Raw genomic sequence first — 17717 nt, 5'->3', positions numbered from 1 at the left:
TTTTTAAATTTAGCTAATTTGTTTGTAGAGATGGGGTCTCACTCTTGCTCAGGCTGGTCTCCAACTCCTGAGCTCAGGCAATCCACTCACCCTGGCCTCCCAGAGTGCTAGGATTATAGGTGTGAGCCACCCTACATGGCCCTCCATCTGCCAAAGTTAAGGGCAAGGGTGCACAGGGCAGACAATCTCAACACTCAGTTCCTCCCACCAGCCTGTTCACTAATTAGATTTTTTCCCCCATGGAGCTTGAAGCTGTTTCCAAAGGGAAGTGGCAAGAGGGAAGAAACCAGCTGCCGTGTTGGTGCAGCACAAGTTCTCAGTGCTTTCTGAACTGACTGCAAATAGATGGATGAAGAGGGCTATTTATTAGTTTGATTATTCCTTAGCCAATCCGAGTCTATTTTGGGAGTGTGAGTGCACTTAAGTGGGGGCTGGGGGATATTCAAAATATTTGGCAGTTGCTGAGACACAGGCACTCAGCAATGGGAACAGACTGAGGCCACAGCTGATGAGGCTTATTGACTCCTACTGGTCAAGGCCAGCCCTACACAGGTGGGAGCAAATATAGCAATTACTGTTGTCACTACCTCTTCTGTAGAAACAGACACATGTGAGGTGGAAGGTTGAGTCAGGAAACTTCACGTACATGTGACTTCCCATGTTCCTAACACAGATGCTGACTTCCTCTTAAAGCAGAAGCTTAATGAGTATGAAGCGCTTTTACCTCTGTTGTTTTAATTAATCCTACTGTAAAACTGGAGTAGTGGAGGTTAATGTCACTCACTTCACAGCTGAGGAACCTGCACCTCTCAGAACTTAGTTAATCCACTTAAAGACTCCTGGAAAGAAAATGCAAATCCAGCATGGAGAGCCAGAAACTTTGCCTCTATCTTGGGTAACAGCTACCTCCGAAAAGGGGTCCTTACCTCAGCACTCAGAGGTGGTCTCCAGGAGGCTGCAAACAGCTTTCACCTTCAAATTATTGTACTCACAGCTGAGTGTGGGAGTTTTTCTCTGGAGAGTCCAGAGCAGTATCAGATTCTTATAGGTGGTCCTAATCCGAAAAAGATTAAGAAACCTCTGCTCTTACCAGGTGCAATGGCTCATGCCTCCTGGCACTCTGGGAGGCTGAGGTGGGTAGATTGCTTGAGTTCAGGAGATTGAGACCAGTCTGAGCAAGAACAAGACTTCATCTCTACTAAAAATAAAAAAAAACAGCCAGGTGTTGTGGCAGACACCTGTAGTCCCAGGTACTTGGAGGCTGAGGTAAGAGAATCGCTTGAGCCCAAGAGTTTGAGGTTGCTGTGAGCTGTGATGCCACGGACTCTGTCTCAAAAAAAAAAGAAAACACACAAAAACCAAACAACCTCCCCAAAGAGGAAAAAGAAACATCTGCTCTAAGGCAGTTTAGGCTGACAAGTTAGTGAATGAAGAGCCTGTCAACAAGCAAATCTGCATTAAAACATCTAAGAGGCCAGGGCTCTTCCTGGAAGAAAAGGCAGGCAGCTCAGAGGTGACTTAGTCTCCAGTCCAATTTTGCTAGGTCAAGTGCAGCAGACTCAGTAGTTGCCTAGGGACAGGCTGGGCTTTGAGCTCTTGTGGGGTGTCCCTCTAACTACCAGTGCCAATAAGGGGTGCGATCTGGACCCAGACATTGACATGCACCTATTACCCGGACCCCTTGATCAGATACACACCAGCTACGAAGCTACTCAAGTTTCCTACTCCGCAAGAAGAAAGCAGAAGAACTCTTTTTTTTGAGACAGAGCCCTGTGCTAGGATTATAGATGTCGCCCTGGGTAGAGTGCCGTGGCATCACAGCTCACAGCAACCTCCAACTCCTGGGCTCAAGCGATTCTCTTGCTTCTGCCTCCCAAGTAGATGGGACCACAGGCGCCCGCCACAACGCCTGGCTACTTTTTGGTTGCAGCCGTCATTGTTGTTTGGCGGGCCCGGGCTGGATTCGAACCCACCAGCTCAGGTGTATGTGGCTGGAGCCTTAGCCACTTGAGCCACAGGCACCGAGCCAGAAGAACATACTCTTTCTTGAGTATATCTGGATTATTGCTTTCATTGGTCTACCTGGCCAGTAGCAAGTTGATAAAAAAAATCCATAAATGCTGAGCATCAAGGAAAGCATGTCATTCATTCATTCACTCACTCATTGATTCATTCATCAAGACAGCCGCTTGGGTAGAGTGCCAGGACATCATAGCTCACAGCAATCTCAAACTCTTGAGCTCAAGTGACCCTGTCATTTCAGCTTCCTGAGAAGCTGGGACTACAGGTGCCCGCTCGTGAGCTTAAGTGATCCACCTGCCTCAGACTCCCAAAATGTTAGGATTACAGGCATGAGCCCAGCGTTTTAACCTTTTTTGAAAGCGTGTTTTGGAAAAGTATGTGGACCCCATTTCATTGACATAATAAATCAACGTTTATTATGTTCCTACCATGGATTTGGCACTACTCCAGGCACAGGGATCAAAGAATGCTGCCAAGCAGCTCAGGCTAGTCATGGGCCTGATATATAAATATGAGACAATTATAACAGGGCAGTTAACGCTCCACAGTCACTCTCAAAGACTGTTAGACATGGGAGGAAGGGTGGTGTCTGCTTACAGTACCTACGAAGGCTTCACAAAGTAGGTAACTTCCAACTGCCCTGAGGTCAGGAAAAGGCTGACCTCCAAAAAAGCTCAAGTAAAGGTGTCATAGGTGTTCTATTGTCTATAACATACTTTCAGTTTATTTATCACCTGTGAATTACATAAATTAGTACCAGAAGACTCTAGGAATTCATACCCTAGAGTAGACAGCATGTCACTGTACTTAATACAATATAAACTATAGAGGCAGCCACTAGGTATACTTACCTTCAGCTTTCCAAATCTATACTCGAGAATTTGGTAACCAATAAATAACGTGTTAGGGATAATTTTGCTCTGGGTAGGCTAGGTGCCTGTAGTTCAGTGGCTAGGGTGCCAGCCACATACACCAGAGCTGGCGGGTTTGAACCCAATCCTGGCCTGCCAAACAACGACAATTACAACAAAAAAAATAGCTGGGCATTGTGGCGGGTGCCTGTAGTCCCAGCTACTTGGGAGGCTGAGGCAAGAGAATCACTTAAACCCAAGAGTTTAAGGTTGTTGTGAACTGTGATGCCACAGCACTCTACTGAGGGTGACATAGTGGGACTGTCTCAAAAAAATAAAAAAAAAATTTTTTTTGCCCTGGGGAGTAGTGTGATACTCAAGGTGTGTGGATTGGCTAAAAAAAAAAAATGTAGGCATCTTTTCCCTCGTAGGAATAGGTCACAGAATCCGGAAAGCTCATCAGCCTAATGTTCTTCAGGAGATACTCTAGGGGTAGGCTTCAGGAAGGTTCTATGGCCCACCACTGAGCATAAGTGGTTGTTGCCTGCCTTAAACTGATTCAGTGAGGTAAACTGAATACAGCTGCTAGAATATTGGCACATTTGCTTCTAAAGAAACATTCATGCAAAGCACCTGGTCAAGCTGGGCCTCACTGATCCTTTGAGAGCAGGCTGCATGACTGTTTCTGTGGCTTGTTAATCAGCATTTGCACATGTGGGCAGTTCAGCCTGAGACTTGGTTTCCCTGCAGTTATAGCCCCTGGTAGGGAGGCTGGAGGAACAGAGGCCTGTAACTTCCCTATCCTCAGCAGTGCATGGATGGTCCAATTGGCAGGCCAGTTTGTGAGGGTTCCGGAGCAGCTAGGTGCTCCAGGGCTGTCTGTGCAAGCACTTTCAAAGTCCTGCCAGACACTGCTACATTTTCTGCTTCTGACAGCAACCACTGAATCTAAATAAAAGGCATGTGATCCTTTCCAATCCCATGGCTCTTTTTTATTTTTCCTGCCAAGTCTCTCACTGTCCTTAAAACCAGGCTTGACACTCTCCAAGACTTCTGCCTACTCCATCATACGGAGTTCCTTCTCTATCTAGCACTCCCACAGCAACGTCCAACACCATTGCCATCACGTTAGTCCGATAGCTGGGCGTCCTTAACCATTCCATGATTTAATCCAAAGTGCACATGTCATGACATTTTCTGGCATTAATTACTTGCTAGGAACAGGATTAACATCTGTGGGGGATTTCTCCCACGAGGAAAAAAGAACTGCCATAAGCAGTAATTCCAAATCTAAAGGCGGACCCTTGCTCAAGTCTGCCACCTGGTGTCCTGTCAATAAAGATCAGCACTTCCTTGGCTTGTAGGATTTAATATTTCATCAAACTCATAAATTCTTTTTTTTTTTGAGACAGAGTCTCAAGCTACCGCCCTGGGTAGAGTGCTATAGATTTAATAGCAACCTCCAACTCTTGGGCTCAAAGGGATCCTCTTCCTCAATTTTTCCTTTTTCAGTAGAGATGGGGGTCTTGATTTTGCTCAAGCCGGTTTCAAACTCAAGAGCTCAGGCAATCCACCTGCCTGAGCCTCCCAGAGTGCTAGGATTATAGGTGTGAGTGGTAGCACCCAGCCTCACCTGGGGAGCTTTAAAAATCCCAGTGCCTTGGCAGCAGGGACACTGTCCATAATCATAATCTCTAGGAGTGGGACCCAGGGATGCACATTAGAAACCTGGGTGTACTTTTCAAAAATGTGCTTCCCAAATACACCTGACTGACTACATCAGAATCTCTCAGAGGTGGGGCCCAAGTCTTTGAATTATTTTCTTTTTTGAGACAGAATCTCAAGCTGTCACCCTGGGTAGAGTGCTGTGGCATCACAGCTCACAGCAACCTCTTAACTCCTGGGCTTAAGCAATTCTCTTGCCTCAGTCTCCAGAGTAGCTGGGACTATAGGCACCCGCCACAACGCCTGGCTATGTTTTATTACAGTTGTCATTGTTGTTTAACTGGCCCGGGCTGGGTTTGAACCTGCCAGCCTCTGTGTATGTGGTTGGCGCTGTAACCACTGAGCTACGGACACCAAGCCCCAAGTCTTTGAATTTAACTACAGTAGAACCTCTGTAAGTTGACCACCCAAGGGACTGTAACAAACTGGTCAACATATGGAGGTGGTCGACACAAGGAACTAGGCCTTCTGTACTGATCCGTCGTACATGTGGTGCATGTCTGGTCTATGAAAATCAGGTCAACTTAAGGAGGTGATCAATGTAGGGAGGTGGTCAACTATGGAGGTTCTGCTGTGATTCTTCAGCCATCATCTTACACGTGCTGAAGACCTATCAGTTTAGTTCACTGTTCCTGCCTGCTTGCTTGACAAACACATGCCCAGGCCCTCCTTCCTCACCCACCAATTACCTTCATGGGTATTGAGTGAAACTGAGAATCTGAATTTTTAAGCAAAAATGAGGCTCAGAAAGGTAGAGTGATTTTCCCAGGGTCACAAGGCTGGTAGAGCTGGGTTTTAACTTGAACCCTGGTCTTTTGGTCCCACCACAAGCCCATGCAACTTGATGCTTAATTCTGCAAGAGGGAAATTCTTCATTTTACTGTGCTAAAATTCTTAGGGAGGAGAATAAGCCAAGAGGTACCCCAAAGGAGACATCATAGTCCTCAAATGTGTAAGGCTTGTCTGCAAGGTCTTCAAAAAACTCTGCTAAGGAGTCCAGCGTTTCCTCTGCTAGTCTCTCGTAGGTGGTCTCATCTAGATAACTGCAGGGGAGAAAAAACAACCACCACAAACACAGAATTATCAGACGGCTCCATTTCATTAATATCAAATCCACACATTTATTTTTATTTAAATCTTTAAAATTGATGGAAAACGTCTAACATGTACAAAGTAAAAATTTAAACAGCACAGCAGGAGTTACAGAGAGAAATAAGCCTTTCTTCCAAATAGGCAGCCCCCATCCCTATAGGCAACCATGATTAATAGTCTTTTCTGTATCCTTTTACTGTGTATTATTCTTAATCTACAAATGAAGCATTATGCATTTTTACCAAATATGTCTTACGAATTGTTCCACAGTAACATACATGAATTTTTTAAGTAACATGTCCCAATAGAGGTTGTTTCCATTGCTTTTGTTATTAAAATTTATGGATACGAAGTGTGAGAAAAATATTTGCATTATATATATTTGAAAAAGGACTCAACCAGAATATATAAAGAACTCCTAAAAATCAAAAAAAGGCAAACCCAATAAGTAAATGGGCAAAATACCTAAACAGATTTCATTTAAAAAGATGTCCAAATGGCCAATGAACATATGAAAAGGTGCTCAACTTTTATGTTTATTTATTTAGTTTTTGAGACAATGCCTTACTATATTGCCCAGACTAGACTTGAACTCCCAGGCTCAGGTGATCTTCCTGCCTCAGCCTCCTGAGGAGTTGGGACTACCGGCATGTGTCAGCATGCCCAGCTCAACTTTATGATTCTTCAGGAAAATGCAAATTTAAAAAAATCAGGCAGGGACCTGATGGCTCTCGCCTTTTAATTTTAGCACCCTGGGAAGCCAAGACAGGAGGACTGCTTGAGGCCTGAGCATGAGAGACCCTATCTGTCCAAAAAAAAAAAAAAAAGAAAAGAAAAAAATTGGCCCAGTACAACTATATAGTTTCCAGCTCCTTGGGAGGCTGAGGCAGAAGAATCACTTCAACCATTTGAGGCTGCACTGCACTATAGCCAGGGCAACAGAGGGACACCGTCTCCAAAAAAAAAAAGAATCACAATAAGATGCTACCAGAATACTTAAAGTAAAAGAGACAGATAGTATTCAAGAGTTAAGTTAGAAGAAAAGCAGCCAGAATTTGCAGATAACTGCTGATAGGTAGTAGACTGGACAATCACTTTGGAAAACTGTTGTGCAGCGTCTACTAAAGTTGAACATATTTATATACTATGACCTGTCAATTTCATTCTGGAATTGCTGGGGAGTATACTGGGGTATAATGGTATACCCTCCATACGCTGAGGGCATATTCAGCAGAAAAGTATACCCAGGTTTACCAAAAAACTACATACTATACTAGATGTTCATAGAACTATCCTGACTCGGCACATGTAGCTCAGTGGCTAGGGCACCAGCCACATACACCAGAGTTGCTGAGTTCGAACCCAGCCTGGGCCTGCCAAACAACGACAACTACAACCAAAAAATAGCTGGGCATTGTGGGGGCGCCTATAGTCCCAGTTACTTGGGAGGCTGAGGCAAGAGAATTGGTTGAGCCCAAGAGTTTGAGGTTGCTGTGAGCTATGGCGCCATGGCACTCTACTGAGGGCAACAAAGTGAGACTTTGTCTCAAAAAGAAAGAAAGAAAATGATCTGGAATTAGATAGTGGTGATAATTATACAACCGTGGGAATGTACTAAAAACCCCTGAATCACCCATTTTATTATTATTATTATTTTTTTTTGTAGAGACAGAGTCTCACTTTACTGCCCTCGGTAGAGTGCCAGGACGTCACAGGCCTCACAGCAACCTCCAGCTCTTGGGCTTCCGCGATTCTCCTGCCTCAGCCTCCCGAGCAGCTGGGACTACAGGTGCCTGCCACAACGCCCGGCTATTTTTTTGTTGCAGTTCAGCCGGGGCTGGGTTTGAACCTGCCACCCTCGGTATATGGGGCCGGCGCCCTACTCACTGAGCCACTGGCGCCACCCTGAATCACCTATTTTAAACTGATGAATTTTATGGCTTATGAATCATAACAATAAAAATACTGTTATAATAAACATCCTTGTAAGAGGTTTTGAGTCCCTGTGAGGATTTAACTGTAGGTTATAAGATGTAAACTGGGCAGCTCCATTACCTACGAGTTTCCAAGGGGCCTAAAGTAAGACACGAGGACCATCACCCCCACCGTAGACCATCACCCACTTCACGGGGATAATGAGGATCAGCTCAGAACAGGGCTGATCCGATTGGTGAGAGATTGATCTTTAAAGAGAGTGGTTGGCCTGGTAGCCTGTGTTTTCAGAGTGAGCTGGGGAGAATGGGGAGGGGAGGTTGGTTGACGGATGTCCATGCAGAATCTGGTAAACACACAGACACATCTGACTTGTGTGTCAAGAGCTTGGCAGGGGCTGGGCACAGGGAGGTCACCCACGTAATCCTAGCTCTTTGGGAAACTGAGGCAGAATTGCTTGAGAATAGGAGTTAAGACTAGCCTGAACAAGATAGCGAGAACCTGTCTCTACAAAAAAAAAAAAAAAAAAAAAAATAGCCAGATGTGATGGCATAAGCCTGTAGTCTTAGTTACTTAGGCTAAGCCAGGAGGATCACCACTTGAGCCCAGGAATTTGAGGTTGCAATGAAGTATGATGGCATCACTGACTCTATCTCAAAAAAAAGAGAAATAAATAAAAAGCTGGGTATGTGCTACCTGATAGCAGACAGGTGGGCCATAGCAGAAGCAAGACATGCCAAGACAAAGGTGTGCTTCCCAGAGGCCAGAATTAGACCCTGAGGACAGTAATGAGACATTCGTAAGTGCCCCCTCCAACCTCGCAGGACTGCCTGAAAGGGTGAAGGGACAGCAGCAGAGAGGAGGGGCTGAGGAGTGCCAGAGCAGGGGCTGGAATAGGTGTTGTCACCAAAGCAGAAACCTAGACAGGCAGCATGCTTGGCCCTTAGGGACTTGTGCAGGGGTCACTGAACAGAGACAGGAGGATGGAAAGCTCCTGAGGCTCCTTGTGGACCATGCAAAGCCCTCTGCCAAGCTGCTGCCTGAGCTACCCTGGAAGGCCCAGAGTCAGCCTACTGAGCGTACAGCCCTGCGGACAGGATGTTCCTGTGTATGCCTGGCTTCCTGCTGCTACTACCAGATGTGACAAGGAATCAGTGAGCCAGGAGAAAACTGGCCCCTATGCAAGCAGATGGAATAAAATGGAGCATTTGGGGGTGAAAGGCTGCAAAAACACAGAAAAGTCAAAGGGAGAATCTAAGGCTTTGAACAACAAAGGCCTCCCATTAAGTCAACAAGGGACCCCCTCTCTGTCGCAAAAATCAGGTTAAGGGTATTGCTGGTCCCCAATCTTAAGACAATCCTATTGTTTTAATTTTTTTTTTTTGAGATAGTCTTACTATGTCGCCCTTGGTAGAGTGCCATGGTGTCCCGGCTCACAGCAACCTCTAACTCTTGGGCTTAAGAGATTCTCTTGCCTCAGCCTCCCGAGTGGCTGGGACTACAGGTGCCTGACACAACACCCAGCTATTTTTTTGTTGCAATTGTCATTGTTGTTTAGCTGGCCGGCCTGCCTCGGTGTATGTGGCCAGCACCCTACCTACTGAGCTACGGGCGCAGCCAATCTTACTGTTTGTATGATTTAAGGCACCTTCCTGCAGGTGTGGGGTCTGGGTGTGGGGCATACTAAGAGAAAGGCAACCTGAGCTTCCTATCCAGGGAAGAAATTTGGATGTGGTTCCTGGCATATGGGATGGACTGAAAGTGAACAGATCAGAAGCCTACTTTTTTGGGAGAATCCTATTATAGAGAAAAATAAATCTGGCCTAAGATAGCCTCCTGGAGTCTTAACACAGCCCTTGAAACCCCCCCACCCCCCACCCCCGCCGTGGTCAAGGAGAGTAACAGACAAAGGAGGGGCCTCCGGAAGGCCGGACCAGGATGAAGGGAGGGGAGAGGCCGATCCAGCAGGCCTGGGCCACTGCCTTGGGCCAGGGACCTGCCTCTTTTCTTCCCAGACCTGAGAGAGAAGACTGCACGTTACTCAGAAGTCTAGATTTTAAGGTAGATGCAGTGACCACATGGGCCTTTGGTTGGCTCTCTAGGGGCTGCTGGTAAATGCATCTGAGTGTAGAAGTAAGAGCCATGCAGGTATTGGTTGGCAGGGCGCAGAATGCAGCAGTGCCGGTCAGATTTCCCTGGGGCATCCCTGGCCTGCTCCTTCCAGGGCACTCACTAGACTAGATGTCCCAGGCTCCCCTGCAGTCAGCTAGGGCCATGGAGTATGAGTGAGCGACATGCTGCACTTCCAGTTCTTCTGTGCCTTCAGCTGTTTTTGCCAAAGGAGACAAGGTGACGCAGCCTTAATGATACAGATGACAGGTGAGGACCAAACTGGAAGGTGGGATGAGCCTGGCTCTCTGATGCCTTTCACAGAGGGACACCAATCCCAGGCTGCAAGCAGAGGGGGACCACATATTATTGGTTTGAGCCATTACACTTAGAGGTCTATTTGTTACGGCAGCATGGCTTAACCTAATTACTAGGATATTGAAGAAAGTAATAACAAAACTCTGGAGACAACCTAAATGTCCAATAAAAGGGGATGGGTTAAATAAATTATGGTGCAGCCATATAATCTGATACTATATATATATATATATTTTTTTTTTTTTTTTTTTTGAGACAGCATATCACTTTGTTGCTCACAACCTCAGACTCTTGGGCTCAAGCAATTCTCCTGGCTCAGCCTCCCAAATAGCTGGAATTACAAGTGCCCACCACAATGTCTGGCTATTTTTAGAGATGGGATCTCACTCTAGTTCAGGCTGGTCTCGAACTCATGAGCTTAGATGATCCACCAACTCGGCCTCCCAGAGTGCTGGGATTACAGGTGTGTGATGCTATTTTATTAAAAATAATGTAGTAGAGGGCGGCGCCTGTGGCTCAGTCGGTAAGGCGCCGGCCCCATATACCGAGGGTGGCAGGTTCAAACCTGGCCCCGGCCAAACTGCAACCAAAAAAATAGCCGGGCATTGTGGCGGGCGCCTGTAGTCCCAGCTACTCGGGAGGCTGAGGCAAGAGAATCGCCTAAGTCCAGGAGTTGGAGGTTGCTGTGAGCTGTGTGAGGCCACGGCACTCTACCGAGGGCCATAAAGTGAGACTCTGTCTCTACAAAATAATAATAATAAAAAAAGTAATGTAGTAGACACTTAGTGATATGGAAAGATGCCTGCGAGTGTCATTGCTCAGGGAGAAAACTGGTTCTATATGGAAGAGGAAGGGAGGGAGGGAAAAGGGAGGAAAAGATCCCTGATAGGGAAGGTGTTTTATCTTACCCTGGCTTGCCCAAAGTTCCTGATTTCCTCAAATTCATCAGATAGACCCTCTGCTTTTTAACATTCAGAATCTGATTGAGGCAGTGGAGGTTCAAACTCTGAAAGCCAAAGTTAAAAAGAACATTACCATTTTTATAGTATATTATAATCCATTAATGCATGGTTTATATATTGCCATTTCTACATTTGAGAGTAAGCATGTTAAAGTTTTCCAGGAATACTTGTTAGGAATTTTCTTCACTTTCTTTTAATGCATCACAATGAGTTGTCCTGGTCTATCTCTACATACACACTGTCCTGCAGGGTAGTCATGAGGCACAGGAGGTATTTATTTATTTTTTTAGAGACAGAGTCTCACTTTGTCGCTCTCAGTAGAGTGCTGCAGTGCCACAGCTCACAGCAACCTCCAGCTCTTGGGCTTAGGTGATTCTCTTGCCTCAGCCTCCCTAGTAGTTGGGACTACAGGCACCTGCCACAACTCCCGGCTATTTTTTGTTGCAGTTTGGCCAGGGCGAGGTTTGAACCTGCTACCTTCGGTATATGGGGCTACTGCCCCATATTTAAATATATCAAGCTAAAATAAAATAAAGTCAGTTCCTCAGCTGCACCAGCCACATTTCCAGTGTCCTGTGGGCAGTGGCTAGGGGGATGGACACAGAGCGTTTCCATCACGGGGCGAAGCCTTACGGGGCAGTGCTGCACGGCTATTCAGTAATGGGGTGGTTGATGGGAGGCATCCACAGTACTCCTAGAAGGTCACTAAGAGAAGCAACAAGAAATAGCAAGAGACAAGTCTGCTGAAGTCCAGAAGATTGGCTATGACAGCACACTGCTGTTCGACAGATCTTATTAGCATGATCTGCAAGACAGAATATGATCTGCTGAAATTTGTAGTCCTTAAGGCTAGGAATCCAGGCAATGGGGTCTGTGTTGATTACCTCCAGCCCTGCTGAGCGACCCTATCGACCAGCTGGAGACAACCAGATGAGAGCAGTTGAGCCCGGGAGAAAGGTAAGATAGGCAGAGTGGAGATGGCAGTCAAGGGAGGTGATGGAGATGAAGGAGGCAGGTGGGGTCTGCCTTGGACACTTGTGCATAGATATGGCTGGGCTTCATCCTGGGAAGGTGCCAGGGTGCTTTAAAAGGTTGGTGATAAGATTTCTTCTCCAAAAGTCACTCTGGTTGCCACGGAGAGGAGGGTGAGAGACTCTAATTATGCTCTTGAGCTGGCAGTGCCCTTGGCAAACTCAGGAATGAGAAGGCAGGGGCACAGGTTGGGGTAAGCAGGGAAGGAGAAACTGGGGGGAGAGAACAGACAGTGTGCTCGTGGCTCTGAAGAAGTGGGTACACAGCCATCACAGCACCGTCATAGCTGGTGCATGTTCCAGAGTGCCTTCTACCTGCTTGGCACTGCTCTCAGCCTTTGTATGAACAGACTCATCTAGTCCTCCTTAGAATCCCGTGGTGGGAAGTACTATTGTCACAGTCATTATTCTCCACAGTATAAAGTTTCCGCTAATATTCAATGAGGGAATCATTCCTAGGGGAAATATGGGGTTAGGTTCCTGCAAGCCTCTGGTCCTCTGGTCACATTTTCATTAATGGATCAAAACATAACTTTGTTTCATGTGTATTTCTGCTTAAAGACACCTTATCTAATATATTGTTGGTCCATTAACATTGATCTCAGAACAACAGCACTATCACTCACGCCTGCGTGAAGCTTACCTAACTGATATTTTTTCTGTAAGGAACACAGCAGCCTCTTCATACTTATGTTGGCACTTTGGGGACCATTTAAAACAGCAAAATACCTAATAAAAAGCCTAAAAGTATGAAAAAATGCGGCACTAAACAGACTGTGAAAAGATAGTTCTGTATACTATGACAGCAGGAACAAGAAAACAGAGAGATGCCTTGTTTGGCCTTTCCTGGGGGACATACCCATGGGGACTCACATATTTAACTGCTTAGCATATGTTTGCAAAACGAAAGTAGCAGGAGTATTGATTTTGGGGTAACATTTTCGTAAGTAGGCAAATTCACAAGTATAGAATCTGCAAATAATGAGGATCAAGTGTACTGGCTTTATACACGAGGAAACCAAGGCAGCAAAGGGTAACATGCTCCAAGTTATGGATACAAACGTACAAAGTGGCAAGGCTGGGGTTGAACCCAAGCTGCCTTGCTCCAGAGTCAGTGCCACACAGGAAAGAATCACATATCTGGAAATCAGAACAAGTTTCAAATCATCAAGGGAAAAGTGTTTGAGAATGTCAGTTCCCCTCAGAAAATTTCCCTTCTCTCTACGATCCTGGTCCCTCAAATCCTAGCTTCAAGCAACTATAACACACTACCAGACCGTGGGTGGCTTTTAACCAATGGAAACTTATTTCTCACTGTTCTAGAGGCTGGGAAGTCCAGTATCAAAGCACTGACAAGTCTGGTGACGGCCTGTTTCCTGGTTCACAGATGGTGCCCATGGCCGTGGATGGGGTGAAGAAACCCCTTGGGTTATTTTATAAGGGCACTAATCTCGATCATGAGGCTCCACTCTCAAGACCCACTTACCTCCCAAAGGATCCATCTCTTGCTATCATCACTTTGATGATTAGGGTTCAATATGAATTTTGAGGGGACACAAACATTTAGAGCATAGCATTTATTATTCATCTTTAAGAAGCAATATAGACATTTTATAAACCCTTTTGTGTGTATAAACTCATGTAGATTGTCTTTGAAAGACAATAAAAACAAATTTAAATTTAGGACTTAACTTGCTTATAGGGCGTAAAACCAGCAATAACAAGAAAAGGTCATAGATGATGGTCTTATTCAGCAGTTCTCACCCAATGAATACATCCTGCATATCAGATATTTACATTACGATTCACAACAGTAGCAAAATTAGTTATGAAGTAGCAACGAAAATAATTTTATGGTTGGGGGTTACCACAACATGAGGAACTGTATTAAAGGGTCGCAGCATTAGGAAGGTTGAGAACCACTGTTCTAGGAAAACGAATGGATATCTAGGCTATCCCAGGCATACAGAAGTGGCCTGTGGCTCAGTCAGTAGGGCGCTGGCCCCATATGCCGAGGGTGGCGGGTTCAAACCCGGCCCCGGCCAAACTGCAACCAAAAAATAGCCGGGCGTTGTGGCGGGCGCCTGTAGTCCCAGCTACTCAGGAGGCTGAGGCAAGAGAATTGCTTAAGCCCAGGAGTTGGAGGTTGCTGTGAGCTGTGTGAGGCCATGGCACTCTACCGAGGGCCATAAAGTGAGACTCTGTCTCTACAAAAAAAAAAAAAGAAGTGGCTGCAGCATGAGCTTATTGTGAACTATAATAAGCTTCTCAGCCAATTGATTGGACCTCCCTCTTGGTCAAAGGGACCAGAAAATCCTAAACAGTTGAGTTGCTGGCCACAAGGAGAAGAGAGATTAGATGTTAGACATGGCTCATTATGCCTCCTCCCTTTTGGAGTTAACTCTTTGTAAACAGTAAAATGCTGAATCATTAAAGGCCAATGGTCAAGCAAGACAAAGCTTAAACCACACTTCCAGGCCATCACTTTACTTAACATATCACTAGTTTCACCCAGCTTTTTGCTGATTAATAGACATCCTTAACTTAAAACATTCCAAGCTTTTAGCTTCATTTCTTAAACCGATCAAGGACTCTTTAAACCAATCTAGAACCTGTAATTCCCTCACCCATGTCCCAGCTTTTTGAGACTAACCAGTGTAGCCTTCCACATACTGACTTACGATCTTAAATGTAATTCCTGTGTCCAGGAATGTATACAAACAAACTGACCCAGCTACCTTGGGTACCTTTTCTCAAAATCTGTTGAAAACGTGTACTCTGAGCTTCAGTCACACACACATGCAGCTCAAAATAATAAATCTCTTTAAATTATTTTACAGAGTTTGGGTTTTAACATTATCAAGTTATTTAAGAGGCAGCACACTGTGGATTGAATGTTTATCTCCTCTATTCAGTGTGGCAGCCCCAGCACTGAGTCTACTAAGCACTAGAAATGTGGCTAGTGGGACCTAGAATCTAGATTTTAAATTTTAATTAATTTAAATTGATAATAAAGTTCTTGGGAGATTTTTTAAGTTTTTTGGAATGCCTCAAATATGTGAATCTTCATTTTCAATGAACTCTAAATATAAACTGAATATTTCCATGGAAACTTAACATCTGAATTGAGATGTCCTGGAAGTGTATGAGTATGAAAAAGAATGCAAGATCTCTTGTTAATGATTTAAAAGATATTGATTACTGTTGGAATGATGTGTCGGATGTACCAGGTTAAGGCAATACACGTACTGTTGAAGTTGATTTCACCTGCTTCTTTTTACTTCTTCAATGTAGCTACTAGAAAATTTACAATTATGTATGCGGCTCCCATTCTGTTTCTGTGGAAATGCTGCTCTAGAAGTAGAATTAGGGAGTAGAGAAAATAAGAATGGGGACGAGGCCTCCGAGTGAATTCAGGTCCTGATGAATTTTGAAATCAAGAGGACCTTCGGGATCAACTTCAGGACAGTCAAGGATTTAAAATAATTAAACACAACAGTGGCCCTGTTGCCACTGCCATCCTCCCAACTCCACAAGTACTTAAGATGTGCGGGGGAACTGCACAATAAGCAGGTTAAACAAACATGATTAATTTAACATGCAAAAACAAGAGGCCCACCCTCCTGTTAGCAAACCCAGGGTGCAGCTGGTGTCCACCTCCTGGGGGCCAGCACCCAGGTGTTGGGTGTTCTTCTGAGTCAACAGCCCTTAACAGCCACTAGGTACCATCCCCAAAATGACACCATTACTTGCCAATCTCTTAGATTAAAAACTCTGCTGACAACTCATGATGCCGGGTAGTGTGGGAGCCCAAAGTCAGGGCGGCGGCACGGACAGACCCAGTAATAACGCGTGCTTTCCCACAGGGAGCTCAGGGGCTTCAAGGCCACAACGGCCTATTTTTTCACAGAAACTGAGAAATCCATGAGCTAGGCCTCAACTTTATTTAAACATGGTCTGGGCCAAAAAACACGCGTCAGTGGGACGTTCAAACCTGGAGTACAAACTCCGGTGCTCAACACACAACGCGCATTTGACTCTCCCGCCTCCTTCAGCTCCCAGGACACGCGGTGCACCCGCCGCTCAGAAGGGATCTCCTGCCCGCCCGGCCTTTGTCCCAGCTGTCCCTCCCCCGGAAAGCCTTCCCCACTCTCGGGACTTCTGTAAGACCCCAGTTAAATGCCGCGTCCCGCCCCTGGGAAGTCCAGCTCAACCTCACGGCCACTCTTGGGGCTTCCTCCTTTCAGGTCTGGGAGTAACTGGGTCAGACATTTCTCTGCATCCCCCAGGGAAGGAAGGGGCCCTCATTTGAACTGCTGAAGACTTTATAGACGCTAATCCACCTTAATCCTCACACGGGGTTCAAAAACTGGGTGTTGCCCTTTAATCTCCCCTTCACAGAAAAGCCCCGCCTCCGAAGGGGTTGGGGGGAATCCCTCGAGGTCACGCGGGAGGAATTTGGGACAAAGTTCGGGTCATTCTTTAAAAGCCGGAGCCCTGACAGTTCACCTCCGTCCGCGACAGCCTTTGGTTCATGAAAACCCGGGCTCGAAATTACTGCGTGTTTATACACACACCACACGCATGTGTAGACTCGCTGTATGAACGCCCGTAACAGTACACCCCATGTCTCAATATTACTTAAACTGAAGTTCTCGCAGAGCCGGTTACAGACCCCTCGGAAGCGACCCCGGCCACCCGCCCTGCCACTGCCTGCGCGGTCCCCCGCAGTCGCCTTGCAGGACAAAACATCTCTCCTCGTTAGATAGCGGCAGTCGCTGCAAACGAAACCAGGAGAAGCGGAGAAAGCGCGGCTCCCAGGTTGTGTGAAGGCCGCAGCCGCCAGGCCCGCGGAGGAGCCCGGCCCCCGGCCCCTCGGTCCCCCGAGTCCCGCGTCCCCAGCCCGCGCAGCCAGCCCCGGCGCGTCCTCAGCGCGTCCCCAGCGGGCGGCGGGCGGCCCCGCGCGGGTACTCACGGCGTGGCGGGGCGCGCGGGCCGCGGCGGTTCCGGCGCGGAGGCCCCGGCGGCAGCAGGGCGGCGCGGACTCCGCCGGCCGCGGGGCAGGGGTGAAGGCCTGGGCCGGGCCTGGGAGCGCCGACCGAGGCAGGAGACCCGCAGCTGCGCGGCGCCCCAGCGTCCACATGCTGCGCCGGGTCTGCGTCCGCTCCGCCCTCCCGCGCGCGGACACTGCGGCGACGCCTGGTGGCCACAGGCCGCAGGTGCCCGGGCTCGGCTCCCGCGCTCGTCTGTGGGGGAAACAACCAGAGGTTAGACCTCAGGAAGAACTTCCCAGCATCGCACTTTCCGTGCATGTAGCAAATACGGAGAGCCCACCTTGTGCAAAACACGGAGTGTAACCGAGGCTCCTGCCCTCAGGGAGCGTTCAGCCTGGTCGTCCACCGCTTCTGACATTCCGTACGGGAGGGATCTGGGACCCGTTGTCTTTTTTTTTTTTTTTGGCCGGGGCTGGGCTTGAACCCACCACCTCCGGCATATGGGACCGGCGCCCTACCCGTTGAGCCACAGGCGCCGCCCGGGACCCGTTGTCTTAATGGCAAGTGGTTGTACGGTGGGTCGCTGAAGCTGCTCCGCCTCCGGTGTAGGTTACAGCAGTCAGGCACGTGCGGCCAGGAGACTCCTGCCTTGTTTGAATTGGCTGTGTGACCAGTGGGCAA

At 47.1% G+C, this 17717-nt stretch overlaps 1 protein-coding gene across 1 annotated transcript in view; it reads right to left on the bottom strand.

The window, feature by feature from the left end:
• FXN (frataxin) overlaps positions 1 to 17248 on the bottom strand; it is a 28879-nt gene extending 11631 nt beyond the window's left edge. The window contains exons 1-3 of the mRNA XM_053574559.1: positions 17018 to 17248; positions 10958 to 11055; positions 5521 to 5641 (exon numbers count right to left, since the gene is read on the bottom strand). Coding sequence (XP_053430534.1) covers positions 5521 to 5641; positions 10958 to 11055; positions 17018 to 17185 — 387 coding nt within the window. The 5' untranslated portion in view covers positions 17186 to 17248. The remainder of the gene's footprint in view (positions 1 to 5520; positions 5642 to 10957; positions 11056 to 17017) is intronic.
• Between the last annotated feature and the right edge of the window lie 469 nt (positions 17249 to 17717).

Source organism: Nycticebus coucang, chromosome 2 (assembly GCF_027406575.1).
Source record: "Nycticebus coucang isolate mNycCou1 chromosome 2, mNycCou1.pri, whole genome shotgun sequence".
Taxonomy (NCBI): Eukaryota; Metazoa; Chordata; class Mammalia; order Primates; family Lorisidae; genus Nycticebus; species Nycticebus coucang.
Note: the sequence above shows the minus strand (reverse complement) of the source record. Positions and strands in the feature narration are given on the sequence as shown.